An 18,427-nucleotide genomic window follows, 5' to 3' on the forward strand; every position below is an offset into this window, starting at 1 on the left:
TTGCCCTAGAGAGTCCTACTTTTTAATTCTTTGCTCCTGCTCAGTTAGTGAAGAGTTCAGCATTAAGGCTGCTTTTTGAGTTGATGTTCTGCCTCCTGTCCTGCATTTATGTCCACATCCTGCCTGCCACACAGATATTATATAATAGATATTATATAAAGTTCCCAGTTTAGTCAAATACACCACAGGACTAATATTTAGGGGCGGTCGTGGCTCAAGAGTTAGGAGTTCGCCTTGTAATCGAGAAGGTTGCCGGTTCGAGCCCTGGCTTGGACAGTCTCGGTCGTTGTGTCCTTGGGCAAGACACTTCACCTGTTGCCTACTGGTGGTGGTCAGAGGGCCCGGTGGCGCCAGTGTCCGGCAGCCTTGCCTCTGTCAGTGCGACCCAGGGTGGCTGTGGTTACAATGTAGCTAGTGTGTGAATGGGTGGATGACTGGATATGTAAAGCGCTTTGGGGTCCTTAGGGACTAGTAAAGCGCTATATAAATACAGGCCATTTACTTCATGAACGCTAATTGTCCTCATTATTTTCTTGGCATCATGTTCATTCTTTCCATTTATAAACAGATATGTGATACCTGTACCCATTATACCTTTGCCATCACCTTATATAGACCAATCAGAACCCTTTGTACCTACAAAAGCAGCCCCAAAATACTTTAAATAGTAGGACAATACATAACGAACAGGTTATCCATGCACTTTGAAAATGACTCCAACTTATTTAACATGCTTTTATCCATCTCGGATCTCCACCTGTGGCAATGCAAGTTCACCAAGATCCTAGATCTTTGTCCCAGAGCTGAACTGTTCTTTGAAACAGATGCACGGACAAGCTGTCGAGGTTTCACCTGAACAGTTTAAATGAGGGACACAGTCAAGAAATGTAACAGGTTTAATGAGGTTTAGTGTAGTTTTCATGTGGAAAAGCTACACAGGTAAGTTTGCTTTAAAAGGTAATTGAGCAAGTGGGAATCAAAAGATACATTTTAGCAGGCAGGGTAAGTGGGGTCAGGCAGGTATGTAGTTAAGTAGGAGGCAGGATGATTCCTAGAAGGAGACATGAGTAAACAAAAAGGTAAAAACAAACAAACAGAAGTTTTTATCTGAGAAGAAAGAGGACAGAGCTTTTCTATAACATGACGAAATCAACAATCAGGTTACAAGTGTTGACAAAACCTAGTTTCAAATGCTGTATTGATTGCAGATGATGAGCAATGGGTGTCTGCCAAGGAGTTTCTGAAACCACTCCCACCACTCGAAGACCTACAGTAGTTTTCATCCACACCCACAGCTACCAAAGCCACCTTACAGCCACCTCAACAAAGCTAGGTCTAGGGACTATGACATGTTGTAAGTGTGATTTTCATCTGCTTCTAAAGCCTCCATCATCTTGTTTTCTGCAGTCCTAACCACTCCAGCTAAAGGGAAAAATTACTCTTATTTATCTTCTTTTATTAAACAGATACATATGGGTGTTGGTGATTTCAGAAAAAATGTAAACTGCATGATGTAGCAGGCCTTAGTCATCTAATTTTAAAACACTAAAAATCATCGTTTTAGATTCTTTTTAGAAAATGGAACATCGTTAAAGATCTTTCAAGACATTACTTAGAGCAGCGGTCCCCAACCCCCGGGCCTCGGACCGGTACCGGTCCATGAGTCGTTTGGTACCGGGCCGCGAGAGTTGAGGCTCAGGTGTGAAATGTATAGTTTTCAGGGTTTTTATCGGTTTTAAGCGTTATTTTGTTATCGTTTTTATCGTTTACTCGGTTTTCCTGGGTCTTTTCACGTGTGTTATGAATAAACCTTCTTTTTTTTGGTACCGGTACTAGTTTTATTTTGTTGTATTTATCCGCGACACCTTAAAGGCCGGTCCATGAAAATATTGTCGGGCATAAACCAGTCCGTGGCGCAAAAAAGGTTGGGGACTGCTGACTAGCAGTACTGGGCTGTAACACTGAGGAATGTTTCCCTGTGATCTGTTGCCCACTGGTGGTGGAAAGATGAACTGTACTGGTGACTTTTCGCAGGAACAGAGGTGATATAAAGTATTTCAAACAGAGGAGAGTAAGCAAGTGCTCACCAAGAATCTCATCATGGATGTGCAGCAGACAAATCTGCAGCAACTGTGCGCAGCAAAAGGTCATTCAGGGTAGTAGCAAGGTGTTTTGGCTTCTGTATACTGGTGTTGGCTTCATTTACCTACACCTACACCAGATTCTACCTTTTGTTGTTTACATTTTGGGGCCTGTGTTGAATCAGGCTCAGTGTTTGAACTTAGTTAAGAGTTCTTCTACACCTGATGCATGTCCTTTTGTTAACCCACCTATTTTATCTCCACCTGTCCTCAGTCCTGCTGGATCTTACAGGCTGATTAAAATGATAGAAAAAGAGTTTATAATTTCAGGGTAACTGTGGAGGAAAGGGAGGGAGGTAAGAAAAATCTTTCAGTATCCATCCACGTCTGTCAGACTCATTTTGCTCTTGCACTGAAAACTCCGGATGACTTTAAGATCACAATCTCCAACTCAACATCAGATTCAATGTGATCAGAAATTTGCCTGATTTAGGAGACATTTTTCATAATTATATGAATTATTCAGTCATGGCCTAAAAAAACCTACATTTTATTTGAAAAAAGGCTCAGATATTTTACACTCGGCTTTGTCTGCTCTCATCCAAAAGCCTAACACTAAGAAGGAACTCTAATCCCAACCTACTGGTCACAGGTTTCTCTGCTCTGACCTTCACCCTAACCCTAAGCTGTCTTATATGAGTTATTAATATATCATTAAACATGCTGCACTGAATATGTACTCTATGTTTTGACCAGTGCTTCGTTTTTCCAATGACCTTTATGTTACAAAGAAGCTTTCAGCAGATGTGATCAGGCATGCTGAGGGTTATACATCCGTAAGCTGCCACTGCCATTACAACCTGGACATTTATAAATTCAGACATTAAACACTGATGTTTTTTTTTATCTGCTGTTTGTACTTCTGTGGTCATTTTCTACAGTTTATGTTGTATCAAAGTCCTTCTACAAGAAATCAAAGTCCTTCTGTGCCACCAGTCACAGCAATCTTAACAGGCCTCATTTTATTATTATTAAATTCAAATCAAAATTCAAATTCAAATTTTATTTGTCACGTACACAGTCATACACAGTACGATATGTAGTGAAATGCTTGGACAACTGCTCGTGACCTAAAGAAAACAAAAAAGGAAAAGGCTATGAATAAGATAGGAAATAAATATGCAAAATTAAAAAGGGTAAATTTAACTAGGAAGGAATAAAATATAAATTAAGGTTAAAAATGAAATAACTGTACAACACAAATTAGAATGAAGGGTAAATTTAACTGGGAAAGAATAAGATAAAATATATAAATTAAAGTTGAAAATAAAATAACTGTACAACAAAATACACAATACACAATATAGAACTATATAAGAATGTATGAAGAAATATAAATAAATATATACACAATAACAGTAGCTGTACAAGTATTAACTGGAAATGAAGAATGTAGTGACCAGTGTTGTGCAATCCACATTATGTCTTGTGCAGTGCAAATATGCTTAAAGTGATTTAAGTGATGAAGTGAAAAGAATGTCCAGAATGTCCAGTGTGTGTGTAAGAACCATATGTGTGGGTCAGTACTGTGTGGTGGTGTGATTGAGAGACCGTATCGCCTGCGGGAAGAAGCTCCTCCTCAGTCTCTCTGTGTTGGTCTTCAGGGAGCGGAATCGCTTTCCTGACCTCAACAGAGAGAACAGTCCGTTGTTGGGATGGCTGAGGTCCTTCATGATCTTCCTGGCCTTGGTCCAGCACCGCCTGCTGTAGATTGAGTGCAGGTCAGGGAGCTCGGAGCGGATGGTGCGCTCAGCTGACCGCACAACCCTCTGTAGAGCTCGTCTGTCCTGCATGGTGCTGTTCCCGAACCAGGTTAAGATGTTTCGCTTGGGGAGTGTGATCGTGTGTACAGTGTCGTCTCTTTATGTCTGTCTCCACGTTGGTTGAGTGTGGAGTAAGTGCATATGAGAGCATGAGGGTGGGAATGGATGTTTGTGTCTGTGTGTGCCTGTATGTCTGTGTCTATATGTCAGGTTGGGTATCAGACGCCACCTCTCTGGGGACATCTCAGGCCCTCCAAGGTTTGGAGGCCTATCTCCACCCACCACCACTTCCCCTGCCAGTGGCGGACTCCCTCAGGTGTCGGTGCGTTGGTGGTTCTTTGTGTCTGGGGATGGGCGTCCAGGTACACACCGGCTCACTCCTTGGCGGCCGCTTATCGGGGCCTGGAGCCTGGGGCTCGCTCGGGCCACTTCGGAGGTGGGGTGCCCCCAGCCTCTCGGCCTGGGGCTCGGTCACTCAGGCACAGCTGGCTGCCGGCGGAGCTCACGGGCGCGTCACTGCAACTCCCCCTGGCTTCTGCTCCGCGGCTGTTGAGTGAGCCCTCATCTGGGACTCTCCTCAGCTCTTACTGGGACAGTGGCGCGGCTGCCCCTCTGTTGGTCTTCCTTGGTCTCTTGTGTTCTGGGGGCCTCTGGATGTCTGGAGTTTTGATCTCCTCCATACCTGCTTCATACCCTGGTGGACGGGGCTGTGGCTCCCCACACTCCCTAGCAGATCGTTACATGGAGAAACCTTTGGAATGTTTTGTAATGTTTCTCCATACAGGTGACCCAGGTGTTTTGTTTTTTTTTTGTTTTGTTTTTTTCTTTCTTCCCCCCCTTCTCACTGTCTCTTCTCCCCTTTGGTTTTCTTTCTCTCCCTCTCTTTCTTTCATTCTTTCTCCCTGTCCTATCCCCCAGTCATGTCTGTCCCGTTTCATAATTATAATAAAGGTCAATCAAATGGACCAATATGGCAAGGCCATGATGATCCACTTGGTAAAATAAATCCGCTTGGCATCTTTCTTGGCCTTAAGACAACAATTCTGATGGCTATAGATCCAAACGGGACACAAAAAAAGGAAAAAAAAAAAAAAAAAAAGGTTAAGATGTTTCCCTGTCAGGATGCTCTCTATGGTGCACGAGTAAAAGTTCCTGAGCACCTTGGAGGGCAGTTGGAAGTCTCTCAAGCGTCTGAGGTGGTAGAGACGCTGACGGGCCACGGTGTTGATGTGACAGGACCATGACAGGTCCTGCGTGATGTGAACTCCGAGGTATTTGAAGCTGTCCACTCTCTCCACTGGGCACTCGTTGATGACGGGGGTCTGGTAGTTCCTCTCCTGCTTAGTGCTGAAGTCCACTATCAGCTCCTTTGTCTTACTGACGTTTAGAAGGAGGTTGTTCCTCTGGCACCAGTTCTCCAGATTCCTAATCTCCTTCGGGTAGGCCGTCTCGTTGTTATCAGAGATCAGGCCCACCACGACGGTGTCGTCAGCAAACTTGATGATGGTGGTGGAGCTGGTAGTGGCCACACAGTCATATGTGTACAAAGAATACAGCAGAACACACCCCTGGGGGGCTCCAGTGCTGAGAGTGGTGGAGGCTGAGACATGTCCGCCCATCCTTACTGCCTGTGGTCTGCCAGTTAGGAAGTTGGAGATCCACTGACACATAGATGAGCTGAGTCCCAGATGCTCCAGCTTGGTGGTGAGTGTGGAGGGAATTATGGTATTAAATGCAGAGCTGTAGTCTATGAAGAGCATTTTAACATAATTCCCCCTTCTAGTGTCCAAGTGAGTGAGTGATGTGGGGAGGAGATGAGAGATGTGGAACGATTTGGACGGTAAGCGAACTGTAGTGGGTCCAGTGTGTCTGGTAGTGAAGAAATGATGAAGTCTCTGACCAGGCGTTCAAAACACTTCATCACTACTGAGGTGAGGGCTACAGGGCGATAGTCATTGAGAGAAGCAGGGTGGGGTTTCTTCGGGACAGGAACAATGATGGACTCTTTGAAGCATGTGGGGATCACCGACTGAGAAAAAGAGATGTTGAATATCTCAGTGAACACAGGAGCTAGCTGGTATGCACAGTCTCTGAGGATACGACCTGGGATGCCGTCTGGTCCTGCTGCTTTCCTGGTGTTCACTCTCTTGAAGGCTCTCCTTACTTCATGCTCGGAGATGACGAGCACGTTTCCGGTGCTGGCAGTATCTTCCTGTCTGCAGCCGTTAGCGCCGCTAGCACTAGCATTGTTGGAGTCCTTAGCTGCAGCCTCGAAGCGAGCATAGAAAGTGTTCAGCTCGTCTGCCAGAGTCACGGCCGCGTTCGTCATACCGGTTGTTGGTGCTTTATAGTCTGTTATTGTCCTTAGTCCCCGCCACAGGCTCCTAGAGTCACTCTGTTGGAGTTGTGACTCTAGTTTCCTCCCGTAGCGCTGCTTCGCCTCTTTCACCGCCCTCCGCACGTTATATGACGCGGCTTTGTACGGGTCCATGTCCCCCGTCGTGAGTCCCGTGTTGTAGGCAGCGGTGCGGGATCTCAGAGCGTCGCGGATGGTTTTATCCACCCACGGCTTCTGGTTGGGAAACGTTGTGATAGTCTTTGTCTCCACGGTATCATCCGCTAGTTTCCCGATGAATCCCACAACCGCTTCCGTAAACACGTTGACATCATCATCGGAGCTGTTTCTGAACATGCCCCAGTCTGCGTCATCGAGTGCGTCCTGTAACGCGGCCACCGATTGATCCGTCCAGCACGCGACCTTCCTCTGAACCGGAACTTCCTGTTTCAGCCTTTGTTTGTATTTTGGCATGAGGAAGATGGCGGCGTGATCAGATTTGCCAAACGGAGGGCGGGATTGTGCCTTGTAGCCGTCCTTGACCGTAGTGTAGCAGTGGTCCAGTGTCCTTTCACCTCTGGTGGGTCAGGTGATGTGTTGATAAAAGTTCGGCGCTGCGCGTTTGAGGTTGGCGCTATTAAAGTCCCCCGTCACAATAAGCGCAGCGTCCCGGTGTTGTGTCTGGTGCTGTGTGAGTGCCTCATGCAGCTCGCATAAGGCGGTGACCGTGTCCGCTTGTGGTGGAATATAAACGTCACTTATAATGACCGATGTAAATTCCCGAGGTAGATAAAAAGGACGACACATGATGGACAGTAGTTCCAGATTTGGTGTGCAGGAGCGTGTGAGAGGAACAATGTTCGCACTGTTGCACCAATTGTTGTTCACCATTAAACACACGCCGCCTCCCCTTGACTTCCCCGAGTCCCGTGTCCTGTCCATGCGGTGAACTGAGAAGAACTCGGCCGGCTGGATGGCGTGGTCTGGCACCGCTGGGCTCAGCCATGTCTCGGTGAAGCAGAGGAGATTGCAGTCCCGAATGTCTCTCTGGAACTTTACCCTGGCCCTGAGGTCGTCAAGCTTGTTCTCCAGTGACTGGACGTTGGCGAGCAGGATGCTAGGCAGAGGTGTGCGGTGTGCACGAGCTCTCAGCCTGTTCCTGACGCCGGCTCGCTTCCCTCTAGGCTGCCGCCGCTTCCCTTTGTTCTCCCTCAAGATCTCACTCGGCCAGCTCGGATCCGGAGTTAAAAACTTCGAATTGTGAGTACATTGTATACCAATAGAAACAAGAGTGTCACTGTCATACCTAATGTACCCAATGGTGATGATTTTGCCGATTTAGAAACGCTGAAAATTAACTTAAAAAACAAAGACAAAGAAAAAGTGGTCGGAGCAGTCGTATTATTATTATTATTATTATTGTTGTTGTTGTTGTTGTTGTTGTTGTTGTTGTTGTTGTTATTACAAGTAGAAGTAGTACTATTAAGTGATTTATTTATTATATTAATGATTTTCTGAATGTGTTTTTATGTCATGACAGTCAAATCTACAAATAAATAGATAAGCATAAAAAAAAGATCTTTGGTTTGCCGACTTTGCTTCAACATAAGGTTAAAAAAAAAACCAATGTTAATGCTCTCTCATCATTTCTCTGTCATCTTTCTTTGTTTAACCTTGTTATGTCAGTGTGAATGCTGCTGAATTTCAAGAGTTGTATTTTCAACCTTTGGGTGAAAATTAATTTCATGTTTTTAGCACTAGATGGAGACAAGTTACCTTCAAGGGATAGTCAGATTCCTTCCCAGTGAAAGAGTTTAGTTCCTTCTGTGCTTTTACTTACTTTTATGTATGAAGTGATGAGTACTTTGATGTCTGATAGTGTAACTTAATGGTTCATTGCTGTGTTCAGCATAATCTTCGGCTCTTCTTTCTGTCATGTAAGAAAAAGACTGAACTCTGCTTTCTGGTTTCAGAGAAATGTTTAAATTTTAACAAAAGCAAATCGACCATGACACTTAGATTTTCTATGATTATTCAGAATCATTTCATGAAAGGAGCCAGTTAAGATGGATCGGGCATCTAACACCGGGAGGAGGCCCTGGGGTAGACTCAGGATGCACTGAAGAGATTATCTTGGCTGGTCTAGGAACGCCCGGACATGCTGGAGGAGGTGGTCGGAGAGAGGGAAGTCTGAGCTTCTCTGCTTAGACTGCTGCCCCCGCAACCCGGGGAAGAGGAGAAGAAAATGGATGGATTCATAGCTGGATGGATGGAATTTCATGTATCAATGAGTTCTTTTCAGAAGTTACAAACTTGAGCAATTTATTCTGAAAAACTCTACGAGCTGAAGACAGGTAACCTCACAGAAATACAAACATGATGCTTGTTAAACATAAATACATTTATAAACATGACACTGTTATAAACACTTTCCTGAACCACCACATCCAGCCTCTTATAATGCTGATTTTAAAATACTTTGACTTTTATCTTAAGCCTTAAATAATGCTGAACTCAGTTACATTTATGATATTCTCTCACTTCTCGCCCTGGACATCAAAATTCCTCAGAGAGAAAAATTGTGGATGTAGCTTTTTGCTGCTGATGTCTCAAAACTGTGAAACAGTCAACCTGTAAAAATAAATACTTTTAAGCCATTGGTTCTGATATGTTTTCTGATGGGCTGAAGGTCAAATAAAATAGCAGCGATTTGATGAATGAATTACAAATCAGACAGGACAGAGTTTCTATGAGAGTTACAGCAAACTGCAAAAACATAGTTGCAGGTGATAATTATTGTGCTCTGAAACTCCTGTTTTTAAATTTCATGTGAACTAAGTGCTGTGGAGACATTTTTAATGGTAAAAATGTTTTCTGCTGTGAATTTGGTGAGGTGACTGGAGAGCTCTGTGAATTATAGGTCTGTTTTATTAACACTTTATTAAAGGCTTTCCTATGACTGTAACTTCTACACATCTAATTACTATAATGTGACGTTTCACAGTGCACCATGGGTCACTAATCATGATTTACTGAAGCCATGATGTCCTAACCTAATGTCCAAATTAAGAGAGATTCGTTTTAGCATAAAATTATTAAAATCATGATTAATTATAGCAGCAGCACGGCAGCATGGTGGCACGGTGGTTAGCACTGTTGCCGCACAGCAAGAAGGTCCTGAGTTCAATTCCACCATCAGGCCGGGGTCTTTCTGTGTGGAGTTTGCATGTTCTCCCCGTGTTTGCGTGGGTTCTCTCCGGGTACTCCGGCTTCCTCCCACTGTCCAAAGACATGCAGCTTGTGGGGATAGGTTAATTGGATAATCCAAATTGCCACTAGGTGTGAATGTGCGAGTGAATGTGAGTGTGAATGGTTGTCTGTCCCTATGTGTTAGCCCTGCGACAGACTGGCGACCTGTCCAGGGTGTACCCCGCCTCTCGCCCTATGACAGCTGGGATAGGCTCCAGCGCCCCCCGCGACCCTGATAAGGATAAGCGAATGGATGGATGATTAATTACACAAAAATATTTTAAAATGCCTGCTATAGATAACGAAAATAGTATAAGTCTTTAAATAGTGTCATTAAAAATTATGCCTGTATATTATATTATATATTATAACAGACTTTCAAAATGCAGTATTGAGACAGACTGATGAGTCCAAAATGTCTGCATTAATAATAAGGATCACAGTTGAACTTCACACTCTTGGCTGTTGCTATATACTGATAATGATGGCAGAAAATACAACACTAATATCATGCCAGGAACTTACATTGAATCCAAATAATTGCTCTTTAAGTTTTATTTAGTTGCCAAAAACATGGAATAAATGATGTAGTGATATTCTGATATTGTGACAGCCACAATCAACACATACCGGTTAGCCTTCTATTAGTTTCCATGAACAGTGGTCTAGAATTCAGCCACATTCCCTGAATTTTTATATTATTATTCTGTTTTTGCTTTAGTCTGCCCCTCCACGCAGTTTTATTGTGTTATAAACATAATAAGTATAAAACATTTATTTAATTATCAACCCCCATATCCCAATATCATGCATCTATAATTTTCAATTAAAAAAGTTTTGGTGCAAGGCTGTTTCCAAAGATTCAGTTTTACTGATTTTGTTGTTAAAACTTGGTCTTCCTGTCATCTCGCTGAACTAACCCTGCCACAGCCTGACGGGGAGAGTTTGTGTTTTAGAGAAGGCGACATCACATGACACCACTGTTACAGAAAGAAAAATCAAAATGACAAAAAAAAAACTTTTTTATGTTTATTCTGCTGTTCTTATAACTGCTGAGTTTATAATTGGACTGAATTTAAATTTCTATGAATTTTACCACTCTCATTTGTAATTTTGTTGTTATTCCGACAACCTATTTCATGTTTCTACAATGTTAATATAGTAAAGCTTTCTTTGAACAAAATAGGGAAATAAATAGCATATTAAAAAAAACAACAATAACAAAAAAAAAAAACCAACCACATCATCATTGATGTAGAACAGTTGGAGTCCATCCTTGGCTTTTATCTAAGGAGGCTTTTGAATGCAACACTTTTACTTGTAACGATATATGCAATGAAATGAAGGTCCAGATCAACCACCGGCAAACCAAACAAGACAAAGCAATTGTTTATAGACTAAACCATCCATAACTAATTAATGAATCTATTAATCATGAAATCAGTTACAGGGAAATTTGGAGGAAATTGTTGCCAGTATCTTTGAACAAAAATGAAATATTTAATATGAATTTAAGGCTTTTGGATCTTTTGGGAGGACAAAACACATCTTAAGATTTGGACAAATGAATCAGGTTTATCCATAGATCAAAGTGGTGTTTTGCTTTGTTTTGTTTTTTGCTTCGTTTGTTTCCTTCTTCTAAAAAAATGAGAGAGAGAGAACAGGAAACTTCCAGATCCATGGCAGACCCATGAAATAAAAAGGTCACTGAGTTTTTCAGAGGCTGATAATCCAGTTTGAGTCTGAAAAGTTAAAAAGATGAAGTGGACGTCAGATTTTCAGGAAGTTTTTTTCTATTTTATGACACAGTTTCTTACATGTATGTACACTGAGATCCAAAACACTCAAAGATCCACTGAGCACTAAACTAATGTCTCCTTTACCTCAAGTAGTCCATCAACCTCAGGCTGTTAGAGGTTTTTAATTTCTTCGGTACTACACGGTGGTTTCTCCCTGGCTGCTATTGATCAGTCTTTGATAAAAACGACGCCACGACTGTAGAGTTTTCCCTGACCAGATCCAGAACCCTGATGTTATGCCCACAATAAGGGTCATCAAGTACTTGATCATAAAGACGGTGAAGTCTGGCGTGTTTGATGCAAAGTTTGATGCTGGGCATGGCACAGCAAAGTGCTTGCAGGTCTGCATGTGCCAGGTTACCTCCCACTGCGATCTGAAGGCCTGCTCATAGAAATGGCAGGCGATGACAATGGTGGCAGGCACTGTGTACAGCACGCTAAACACACCAATTCGCACCATCAACTTTTCGAGCTTCTCGGTCTTTGTGCCGTCGTGCTTCATGATGGTGCGGATACGGAAGAGTGATACAAAGCCAGCCAGCAGGAAAGAAGTTCCGATGAAGAGGTAGACAAACAGAGGCGCCAGCACGAAACCACGCAGTGCATCCACGCTGTAGATCCCCACGTAGCAGACACCAGTGAGCAGGTCACCGTCCACCTGTCCCGTAGCCAGGATGGTGATGGTCTTCACCGCTGGCACCGCCCAGGCTGCCAGGTGGAAGTACTGCGAGTTTGCTTCGATAGCCTCGTGACCCCATTTCATCCCAGCAGACAGGAACCAAGTGAGAGAAAGGACCACCCACCACACAGAGCTCGCCATGCCAAAGAAGTAGAGGATCATGAACAGGATGGTGCAACCCTCCTTCTTGGTGCCTTGAGCCACCAGCTTGTAGCCATCCTCTTTAAACCTATCCACACACACTACTTGGTCCTCCAGCAGGAAGCCAGCGCTGTACGCCACCGCCACCATGAAATAGCAGCCTGACAGGAAGATGATTGGTCTCTCTGGGTATCGGAACCGCTTCATGTCCACCAGATAGGTGAGGACAGTGAAAAGGGTGCTGACACAACATAGAATAGACCAGGTTCCAACCCAGAGCCGCCCAAACTTTAGCTCATCCTCTTGGAAATACATCAACCCATTGGGTTTGGAGGGCTCACAGGGGGAGCCACAGTCCTTCACTCCGAGGAAGTGATAATTCAGGAAGGAGGGCACCTGGAGCTGCAGGGGGCAGAAGAAAGGCTGGTTGCCCCAAATGTATGGAGGAAAGGTCACAAGCTCAGAAAGACTTGGGGTGGGGTCCGAGATGGGGCCCTCGGTTTCGGTGGTGTTTTGACCGACGCAGATCTCTCCTGCCCCATGGATGGGAAAGTTCTCACAGCGCAGTCTCTCAGGCCACTGGAATCCAAATTTGTTCATGAGTGCCTCGCAGCCCTGCCGAGCCCGCTCACACAGAGATCTGCAGGGAGGGATTGCCTGGTCTAGAACGGTGCAGACCGGTGCGTACATGGAGCACAGGAAGAACTTAAGGTCCAAGGAGCATTGGACTTTGACCAGAGGATAAAATTGGTGCACCTCGAGCCCGGCGTCCTCCTGGGTGGTGTGCCCCAGCAGGTTGGGCATGATGGTCTGGTTGTAGGCAATGTCAGTGCACAGGGGGATGGAGATGGGCTGGCAGAAGCCATGCTCAGGGATGGAAATTCCTCGATCATGCTGACTGTTGCAAGGCTGGAAGAGATATACCAGAGTGAATCCCCAAACCCACCAGCAAAAGGAGCAGTGTCCCCCCAAAGCCATGACAGCAGATCCAACTCCAAAAAAGTTTGATCAACTTTTAAAAGGTTTTAATAAAGGTTGCAAACACAGTGCAAAGACCCCTTTATTATTCAACTAATGTTAGAAAAAAATATTTATTCAAAGTATTTCAAAGTATAGTCCTCTCTTAGGAAAAGGTGATGGTCTGCTTATGAATCCTTTCAGAGTCATATCTCAAAGAAAAGTCCTTTCTCTCACACAATGAAGAAGTAAAACTCTCCCTGAGAGTCACCCACAGTCCAATGTGGATCAAGTAGTCTGGACTGCAGTTAAGTTTATCAGTAAATCCACAGCTTGTCCGTCTGTCTGTGAAGTTGCCAGACCTCTATTCTTTCTCCTCAGTCTGCAGGACCCTTCACACTCTGTCTGTTTCTGATGGTTTTCAGGCACCCCTCCCTCTCCCCGCTTCCCCAGCAAAAGAGCAGAGTGAGAGGGGGTTCCTTGAAACCAGCCTCCTCTGCTCCAATCACACACTTTGTTTTTTCAGGAGTCTCCTGACTGATTGGTCACTGCTGCTGAAAGGGGGCGGGGCGTTGCTAAAGGAAAGCGAGTGTAGGAATCCTGCAGAGTTTAACTGTTTCTGTTTATTTCAATGAAATAAAGAAGAAATCCTCCTGTGCATTCAAAGTCAGGTGGAAATAGTGTAAGTGCTCAGTACTTCTTGCTTCATTTTATGTGCAGATTACTGATGGCAAATTGTTTCCTAACCAAATAAAACCTTTCTATTATACTCATTCATTTAGCACATATAAAAACTTGAGTGGTTTTCAGTCAAAGCAAACTGAAAACAGAAGTATAACATAATCCTGATAGAGAAAATGTAACAAATACAAAGTATTTACAAAATAAATATTTATTTATTTTTATTTTTATATATTTTATTTATTTATTTGTTTATTTTATAGCCTTAAAATTAAAGGAGTGAAGCAAAAAATTGCAACAAAAACTTTAAAATATAACATCAATGAGTGAATATCTACAAATAGAACAAGAGTGGAAGTCTGGCTTCGGTCATTAAAAGAAATCACAAAAATATCTTTGGAAGTGATCATTCTGCACATTCATTATGTTCTTATTGAATCTTATCTATCATGTGTCTATCAGCTGCTTCTCCTCAGAGACGAATAAAGTTTCCTTTGAACCTGATTGAACCACAGCTGTGAAACAAACACAATTACACTAAAGTTAGACTCTTTATTCCCTACATTCATTTTTTCTTTTCAGTTTAACAGATGCATGAACTCTGAGACATCCTTCAACAACAAACTTTTCATCTTCTGTTCCATTTGTCTGGTTTGTAAATAGGTGACTCAATTCTGTCTTATTTTCTGCTTCTCGAGAAAAAAAACTTTTTTAAATGCGCTTGTGTCAACTGGTCATAATCTCATGTGTTTTCCTTTATAACCACCTGGACAGATCAGAAATCTCAGCAGATGTCTGCATAAGATTTCACCAAAACTTCCTGCATGTTCAAACATCTCACACATTTCTGCTGCATCTGGGTGGAAACACAAAGGACACGACCTTAAAAGTAGCTCAAACCCTTACCACACTAATAAAATGATTTAAGTTTCCAACATGTTGAGAAAAACAAACATCTTGATATCAGACTTCCTCCTTCTTTGACTCTGCATGACTGAAACTCTTTGTCAAGAGAATGTTTGTCCTACCATCAGATATTTAGTGTGTTTATGGACTCGTGAACCTTTTGGAACTCAAGAAATACCATCACTGAAACATTTGTTTATCACTAATGTTTTGTTGTATTTTGTTTTTTATTGGAGTGATAAGTGTTTCCTGTCAGGTTCCCTGAAATCCATCATGAAGACCGTTAAAGACAGGAAAAAAGAAAAAGGCAGGAACTGACAAAATGTGATGTGGAGCTAAAAAGCAGACGTGTGACATAAGAATATGGCAGACAATTACAACACAAGACAATGTACTATGTCTTTTTAAATTTTTATTTAAAATGAAACACTACAATTTAATTTCCTCTTAGAATAAAGAATTAGTGAAAAGCAACTTTCTGTCAAAAACTGTAAATATTGTGATTATTCAGTGAAAGATTTATTAGTACTTCCATATTTTTCTTGACATTACTGCTTATTTAATTGTCCTTTACTCTTATTTTGATCGTTTTCTTCGTGTCATTGTGATCCTTCAAATTAAACCACACCTGTTATAGGAAACACAAAAACATGAAGACGATAGAAAAGCTGTAAAATGGTGTTTTTATCTCCTCCGCATCTGTTTGACCTTCATCACACTGAACTTTACTCGTCTGCTTCTCGTCTCTCTGTCAACATGTTGATCGTGTAAACCAGCTCGTGCAACAGTTGCATCAGACACAAATGCAGATGCAGCGGCTCAGCGGGAGGAACGATGGACGCATTAAGAGCTCAGGGCATCACACTTGACTCCTCCTCCCATCAAACATCACACAAGGTGGTGGTGGTGTTAGGGGGGGGTACTGCTGCTGCTGGGCTTCATCCATAGTTGACTTCACAGAGTTTCTCCAGCTGTGGGAAGTTGCTGTTTTGATTCTTACATAGGATCATTGGATTTAAACGCTAGAAAACCAAAAGTGTTTTAAAGTGAGCACCAGAGACTCACTTTAAAAAGCAATGGTGCACTAGTCATAGTGTTGTGGACTTTGATCTCAAAAATAGCATAGTTGGTGTGGTGATTAAAGCCCTAACTGAAATTTAAAAATTTATTTTTCAAGTCTTATTGCGGTTTGGGATTTTTCTTATTTAGATTTTAAATCATTTCTGTTCTCATTTTTTTTAAAATTTTGTAATCTTTGGGCTCTCTGACACCGCTGTCAGCTTTACTTCCTGTCTTTGTTTTTCCTCCTTTGCTGACAGTCTGTCCAGCTCACATCGCTTTCACCCTTGTTCATTGAAAGACAGCTGAGCCCTGCACAATGAAGCGAGTTCAGCTACGCAGAGTATCTTTCTGTTGCTGGATTCACTGACACTAACATTGCAAATCATGATAAGCGGTCACACGAAGCTTGTTACTCATTAATGCTTCTTTTGACCAGTTCCAACTTGACTCAACTCTACTCAGTTTTGGTCATTTTGCCTTACAATTGAGTACCGCCTAATATGTGTGGGGTATATTATAGCAACATCCAAAGTCCTGTGACGCCATCTGTATGATGTCAAACACAACACAACAATAGACGACTTTGAGGCAAGGCCAAGCAGGTATTAAAAAGTACCTGGTACCTGGTACCAGGTACGAACACCTAATAAAAAATCCTAAAAACCAGGCTGTAGGTTAACCCGAGGTTTTCCCTGTATGTTCACGTGGTGTCATCGGACAAATCAGTATGAACTGTGTGGATAAGTCTTTTTACAAAAGAAGATAAATCTGGAATAGCAGAGAAAAATGAAGAGGTTAAACACACAATACAGACTTAAAGTAACACATGTGAATGTGTGTGTGAGAGGAAAGCTCTGTATAGTAGTTTAAAAGCATGTATGAATGTGTGTGAGCACAGTAAGGCTGGAAATGATTTACTATATTAATAAAGTTTAGCCTGTTTGAGGACAGGAGAGATTAGTTTGTTAACCTCTGGTGGGGAAAGAGCAGTCTCAAGGACCAAGAGCAGGAATTTCTCAGTCCTCTGGCAGAGCAACTACAAATAGTCAGAAAAACAGTCAGAAATGAATTCCTCGGTGTGTGCCAGGTCTTTTTTTACACCCAAAATATGAATCACAAGTTCACATAATCAGTAAATCTTTTGTGCTCCCCTTGGTTAAAATATGGCAGCGTAAAAAGTAGCAGGAAGCTAATGTATTGAGCCAGCCAATCAGAGTTACTGTGGGCTGTGCAGTGAGATTTCTACATGCATGAGGTACAGAGTGGGCTTAAGATGGGTCTACAGTGACCATGTACCCACATCACGGGTTTAACACAGTTAAAAATCACTCACTGCTCAGTGCTGTTGTGTTGTTTGACTATAAGGACAGTATTATTATAATCTCTGTTGTCACTGGTACAGTGCACTCACAGTATTTTAAATTGCCTCATTAAAAAGTAACGTGCAACTTGTGACCACCACCCAGACTCTGCATCCCATCATGCTTTGCACTGAAGAGAGGACGGAGAGCAGTGCACAACAACACAAGCAGCAGCAAAGTGAATATTATTACAAAATTCAAATTTTATTTGACAGTATATTATAAAGTAGTTCTGTAGTCCTGATCAGTCTGTACAGGGAGCTGTGAGAATGAATGACTTCGGATGAAACCTTTGTGTTTAACTGATAAAAATCAACAAGATCCAGATTCTTAAAGCAGCTGTATTCCCCACCTTTTGTTTTTTGTTTTTTGTACATCGCGGCCCAGAGAAATCCATTGTTCATCTGCTTCTGTTTATGTAGGAATACAGATGTCATCTTAAAACAGAGCCAAAACACTGTAATTAATAACACTGTGAAAGTATCTGACTGAGCTTACTGCTACAGCTGAATAATTAAGGCTAATTAACTAAGCATTTCCCGGATCCCTGTGTGAGTTTAACTCAATACACATTTATAAAGCTTTATTAACACAGAGCAGTGACACAGCTCAGCTCTCCTGTGAGGAAGCTGGAGTCTTTATTTTCAAACTGTCAGATTTGTTTGGTTCCTGAGAAATTTTCAGACTTTATCATCTGTATGTCTTTTTTTTGTTTGTGTGTCTGAGTCTAAGCTGAAGGACTGCAGTGTGTTCACCCCCTCCCCCCTCCTCCTCCTGCTCTGTTTTTACTGATGCAACAAAGTGAAAACTGTCCGACGTTCACAGCGTTGCACTACGCTCTCAAATTCACCTGATCCACTCTCAAGCTCGCCTTCTTTATTTCTGCCCCCCTCCTTTAGTGAGACCAGGGAGCCTTTACTGATGAAAAGCCACCATGTGAAGGGGGTCCCCGGGGTCCAGGGGGGGGATTTCTTCACAGTGGAAGCTATGTTAAAGAGCAGAAGATATTAACATCCTATTACCATCCCATTCATACACATTAACATGACAAGCTGCCTAGAGGGGGGCCCAGAAGCACTCTGGGATGGTGGGGACAAAAGAGCTCCGCCCACAGGTCAGAGTGGCGAAGATGAAGAAGGACAGAATGGGAAGAGGACAAAGGGGAAAGTTTGATTCAGAGGATTTAACCCTTGAAACTCAGTTTAGACTCTGAATGAGAAACAAGGTTCAGATCTCAAAGGCAGAGACACAGGCTGAGGGTTCAGGTTTTTTCTTAAAATAAAGACAAAACAGAATCTGGTCATCAACGGGCTCAGAATAATACTATAGTGCATCACAGTGTGGGATATAAAA

The 18,427-nt window shown here is 42.7% G+C and overlaps 1 protein-coding gene across 1 annotated transcript; it reads right to left on the minus strand.

Annotated features, from left to right (window-relative positions):
- Positions 1 to 9,694: 9,694 nt before the first annotated feature.
- Positions 9,695 to 13,535, minus strand: LOC120746471 (frizzled-7-A-like). The gene has a single exon (XM_040051883.1). It carries the CDS (start codon positions 13,083 to 13,085, stop codon positions 11,424 to 11,426), a length of 1,662 nt encoding a protein of 553 aa, XP_039907817.1. The 5' UTR covers positions 13,086 to 13,535; the 3' UTR covers positions 9,695 to 11,423.
- Positions 13,536 to 18,427: the final 4,892 nt, after the last annotated feature.

This window comes from Simochromis diagramma, unplaced genomic scaffold (genome assembly GCF_900408965.1).
Source record: "Simochromis diagramma unplaced genomic scaffold, fSimDia1.1 OVJJ01000386.1, whole genome shotgun sequence".
NCBI lineage: Eukaryota > Metazoa > Chordata > Actinopteri > Cichliformes > Cichlidae > Simochromis > Simochromis diagramma.